The 5,726-nt window shown below is 40.9% G+C and overlaps 1 protein-coding gene across 1 annotated transcript; it reads left to right on the top strand.

The window, feature by feature from the left end:
• The first annotated feature begins 381 nt into the window (after positions 1 to 381).
• LOC134842356 (GRB10-interacting GYF protein 2-like) lies at positions 382 to 3,973 on the top strand. The gene has a single exon (XM_063858649.1). It carries the CDS (start codon positions 427 to 429, stop codon positions 3,430 to 3,432), a length of 3,006 nt encoding a protein of 1,001 aa, XP_063714719.1. The 5' UTR covers positions 382 to 426; the 3' UTR covers positions 3,433 to 3,973.
• Positions 3,974 to 5,726: the final 1,753 nt, after the last annotated feature.

The following is a 5,726-nucleotide window of genomic DNA, read 5'->3' on the forward strand; positions in this document are numbered from 1 at the left end:
ACCGGTTCGGAATTTTTGATTTTTTGTCTTATTTCGAGTGAATAAAGCGAGCGAGCAGTCTTTTTTTAGCTGCTTAAAAGCCTACAATAGCTTAGATTAAAATGTACAAACTTTCCGGTAAATTTTCGAATTTTTTTTTTCAATTTGCTTATTTTATTATGATGGTCGAATATACCTAATCTCCAGTTTTTTTTTGTTCAGCTCCTTCTATCACACTACGCTGAAAAAAACGACAATAATTTGAAAAAACGATCACATCACACTGTTTTTTTTAAGACTGTGTCGGAACATTCTGTGCCACTTGCACAATAAGCGGCTATCCTTGTTCTTATTTGTCATCTTAATGTTTTTCGTTTCCATGGCATGTCGTCTTTTTTACCTAGCGCCCTTTAACTGACCTTTAAACAGATTTCAGAACTCTCATAAATGGCTCGCGAAATGAACTTCGGACCAAAATGGATTCGACAGATGTACGAAGAAAAACCCGGAGAGACCGATACACAATCTGCTCCGAAGCCACAGCTCGCAAAATATCGATATGGTTATGAAGAAATGCTAATGTTGTTACCTCCAAAAGCAACCGCAATAGATGTTCTTGTTGGACAAGAAATTCATGTACCAGAAGGTAGAGAACCCGCTTTTCAGCAGACGTTCCAACCTTCAAGCGCTGGTGACTTTTCTTCGAGGCAAACATCATTTGGTTCTATACGCAAAAATAGGAGGCCTGACAACAATTCGAATTACGAGCGTTTTAATTCTGACATTAACCCTCCTTTTTCCAGTCAAGAACCTCCCGGTACTGTTAAATGCGAGGACTTAGAAAATCAAATCGAACGGAAGCCTCCTGCTTTTGTTTCCTCAAAGTCCAGACCGGAAGGCAGTGACGCTTTTGAAACGTTAGCACGAGGTCAACTTCCAGTAAGGACTCCTGCAAGCGAAGAGCGCGATATAATACATCCAAATCTTGAAACGCAACAGAAGTCAAAGTCGCTTAAAGAACCTCCTGACATAAGAGCACCGCCAGTCGTTGAAGAAAAAGTTAGCCAGTCACCACCACCAGAATTTATTGGACCAGAAACCCACAAGAAACCAACGGTGGCCAGTAAACCCGCGGAAGAAGATACTCTAGCTGTGACAACTTGCGAGGAACTTGAGAAAATACTGAACGGAGCTCCTGGTCCTCCGGTTCAGAAATCATCAGCACCAGATTTTCTTTCCTCGCAGCCTACTAATTTTTTAGGTTTTCCATCCCAATTCACGACAACAGACAATGGGCTTACTGACGCAACACAGACATTTACCTTGAATCTATCGAAGGAATTGTCAAATTTCCACAAAGCAGATAACGTATTTAGTTTGAGTGACATCGAAAGTCCTGATAAAGATTTTCTCAATGGCTTGCTAGCTAGTCCGCCTAAAAGCTCAACAGTTCTCGATAATTTCTTAACGAGTAACACAATTGAGCAAGAACACAGACCACCCGAACCTATAACTGCTCCACCCCCAACGCCAATTGCACAACAACCTTCACAATATCCTCCCCTTCCTACGGATATACCACTTCCAGACGAAGAAGTTTGGATGTATATCGACCCCAAGGGTAGAGAGCAAGGACCCTTTACTTGTTCGGCGATGTCGAGATGGTATCGCAATAACTTTTTCCCCGACACATTGCCACTGAGAAAAGTTACAGAATCAGATTACAAATCTCTCACCATATATCTTGAGAAGTATGGCGATGCTCCATTCAATCCTGGATTCCTGGAACGTCAGAAAAGAGAGCAAGAAGAAAGAATGGCAAGAAACAGACGTCCTCAACAACATGCGGTGAATGGCGTTATTGAACCGAACAACAATTTTGAAGATATCCAGCGGAAACTGGCGGAAACCGTGCCGTCCTTCAATCATAAACAAGAGAAAATGAAAATGCCTGTAAAAGTTGACATCGACGAAATGGTTTTTGACAATCAAGACGATTTTTTGCCCGTGCAGTCAAAGAGAAGCCCTCACAAGTCAGCTACTACTAAGAAAGAACAAAAGCCTGGCAGCACAAAGCAGGCGAAGGCGGGCAAAACAAATGCACAGGAGATTGACTTGAAGGCAATGTTTGGTTATGGGTTTCAGAATCAACCATCTACCTCTCAAACTGGCTCCGATAGTACGATTTCTTTCAAGTCAATGTCATTGGATGAAAATCCACCGCGACCGAAACCAATGGCAACAGCACAGAAGTCGCTTCCTACATCCCAGAATACTACCATGATGCAAATCACAAGTGCAGCTGATCTTGAAAGCAACTGGTTCTCGAACTCGACTGAGGCACCAAGTCTGGCTTATTCTATCCCGTCAGTAAGTTCCAAGGATGTTCCCAGTTTGGCCGAGATTCAAAATGAAGAACGAAAAAGGCTGAGCAAGGAGCAATCGAAGCTAGAGCAGCAACAGGAAGCGACCAGAAGTTCCCGTCCGAAACCCAATGCGACAGGTTCTGCGTGGAATGTTGTTCATGAAAACACGACGCCAGTTGACCTAGCAGCTTTTCTAGGTCCACCGGAACCAAAGAAGCAACAGAATCATGCAAAAAACTATCTGTCGAAGGTAGTGGAACCAAGCGCTGCACAAGCGAACAGTGTGTCGTCACACAGACATGGTAGTGCTATTAACGGAAATTCAGATCTAGGTATGTCATTAAACACAGATATGTTCAGAGCGTCTGAAGATAAGGCGCCCGAAGTGCAAGGGAAAAAGTCACAAAACCAAATGCAAAACACAAAGAAAGCCAAAAAGGAGAAACAGCAGCAGAAATCTATCAAGAATTTATTCATGCCGAACCAAGTGAGCGCCGAAGATGAGTTCCAGGGATGGTGCTTGGACCAAATATTCACAATTGAAGCTATTGGAGATGATATAGATATCCCGACGTTCGTGGAAATGTTAAAAGAGTTTGACTCTCCGTATGAAGTTCACGACACAGTCAAGCAGTTTCTTGGCGACACCAAAGAGTGTCAAAACTTTGCAAAGGAATTTATCAGCAGAAAAGCCAAGCTAAGCCAGGGCAATAAAAAAGAAGTCAAAGCTAATCCAGTCGCGGACACTTTTGCGCCTGTTCCACCTCCGGAACCTCATCGTCAACAACGAAATCATACTGGATTCTCTGCCACAAACAACTCGACTTCGAGCAACAATCAAATGCAGACCTCCCATGGAAGTAATTGCAGACCATGGCACAACCAACCTCCGACCAACCAGATGAGTTTACCGCAGCCGGATAAGACTCCTCCGGGCAAGAGTGAACCTCCAGATGGTAACAAAAGTGGCTCAAAGAAAGGCAAACAAAAGAAGGGTCAGAAAATTAACCCCGCGTCCCTGCTACACATTTCCACGCAGCCCTCGGCTGACAGGGTGAAAATTGGGGAAATCGAAAAGGCAGGGTAGCGATCTGCCCGTACATCGTATCAGTGTATTTGTCGTCAACTCCCCCAAGCTATCTGTATTTTAACTTTCATGGTACTGCTGCTTGTATCTATGCCTTGGTGTAACAAACAACCCAAACGTAAATGTCGCATTTCAGCCATTCTTATGCAATGATCTTGGTTCCTCCTACTACGATATATCATACCAACTGAAGAAGGGCATGTATTATCTGGTCTTTTCGATGTCATGATGTCCTGTCAAAACCATTTGGACGGTGGTCTCCGATTGGCAAACAAGTCAACTGGATGTTTCGATCGACGTATTTCTTTTCTAGACGGGCCTCGTGCTGAATCTATTTATGTTGCCAGTACAACTACCAACGTTGCTCTTTTCTTGCTGTTTTTGCCTCACATGTCGACAAGTAGTGGGAATGTCTCGGCAGTGGATAGTTAATTTTGTTAATATGTAAAACTTGTTTTCTAACACTTCCTCGAATTATCGTCGTTGCTAATCGATACATTACATCAAAATGGCAATTGTAAATTCAGTTTTTTAAACTGCTGACTCTTTTTTCTGCAAAGAGAGTAAGTTAAATTTACTTAATAGCATAATAAGTAATACTGAAAACGGTTGAGCATTTCGTACGTGATCGATCTAAGGTTTTGTCGGAGATTTTTAACATCAATTTGTTTCGAAGCTCGAAAAAGAACCATATTTTTTGCTCCTGTCTCATTTGCAAAAATGAGTTTTCGACGCCTTCGAATGATATCAGATTAAAGCTCTCGCAGTCGAGATTCGAGATAAATCAGCTACTGTGTCTGCATGGGGTGAAAGTGTTTTTCTAAACTAGTGTATCCGAACCGGTATCCCAGATTTTTTTGTTTTGAAGTTCCATTTTGATGTCCGAATCAAGACCCAAAGCGATCACATGATTTTTTTTTAGATCCACCACAAAGTTTCGTTGGGGTTATAAAAACTTACGTGGAAGTCTAGAAGTCATAGACCCTTCCAATTCGGAGTGGTTTTAACAATAAACAGAAAACTTCAGAGTAATTTATACTAATTTAAGTTGAGTTAAAAACATTTAAGTCGAGGTAAGTGCGAGTTATTTTCAGTGAAATCGGGAATAAATTATTTCGAAGAGCTTAGTTTGGGTCCTCAGTTTGGTAAGTTTTGTAAAAATTGTCAATCATTCTCAAAATCGGATTCTTTCTTTCTTAAACATACGATCAAGTGTTACTGATATTTCTTGCCTCGTTCGAGGGAACTTGCGATCCGACTTGTCATCTCCGTCATCCGGACTCACAGTTCGGTTGATTCGCTTTGGGCTATTGGGCAGATCGCGTGAGCTTATCGGCTTGCTCGTCCCTTCATTCATGAGGTCGTCCTCTTCGTTGTCTCCTGGATTAACCAAAGCAGAGTGACCTATCCAGTCAGTTATAGAGCAATCAGATTGGTAATTTTTCACTGTTTCATAGTTAAATTTTTTTATTTGCGTTTTTCGGTTTGTCTTAAACATCAATTTTTGTGATCCATAGTTAAATGTTAAACTGTTTTCTTGACAAAAATGATAATTTTATTGCTTCAAAATTGACGATTATTATAGATTTCATATTACGTTATTCAGTTTGCTTACTGTTCAGATGCCAAAATTTGGAACAATTTTTCACTTTTTTCAAAAATTTAGTTCAAAAACTACTCGACCAATGTTTATAAAAGTGGTACCAATGGAAATTCCGCCCAGTCTTTTGTATACCTGTATAATCCACTAGTCTCTTTTTGACTAAAATCACTTCCTACAGCCTTCGAAAAAGTGTGAGGGGGGAGTTTTTGACCCAATTTTTTTTAAAATTTTTTTTCGAAAAAACCCCACCCTAAATCTGAGATTTTGGGTTCAACGGATAGAACAGGTTGTGAAAAGCTCGCCTACATAAGCGGCTACACCTTTTTTGCACAAAAAGTTATGGCCCTCAGAAAAGTCAATTTTTTCGATTTTTTTGACCGTTTCTTAAACTTTTTGACTTCTCTCAAAAACAACCCTCCCAAATCTGTGATTTTAGTTTCAATCGAAAGGATGGGTTATGAGAAGCTCCTCTGCGTAAGCGGTTACGCCCAATTATTTTGTCCAAAAAATGACCCTCGGAAAAGTCGAATTTTCTATTTGTTTTTACCTTTTCTTCAAACAGACTTTTTTTTTGAAAAACTGCCCTCCCAAATCTGAGATTTTAGGTTCAACGAATAGAAAAAGTTGTGGAAAGCTCCCCTGCATAAGCGATGGCACCCAAATTTTTTCGCACAAAAATTTATGGTCCTCG

The sequence above is a fragment of the Symsagittifera roscoffensis genome, chromosome 3 (genome assembly GCF_963678635.1).
Source record: "Symsagittifera roscoffensis chromosome 3, txSymRosc1.1, whole genome shotgun sequence".
Classification (NCBI taxonomy): Eukaryota; Metazoa; Xenacoelomorpha; order Acoela; family Convolutidae; genus Symsagittifera; species Symsagittifera roscoffensis.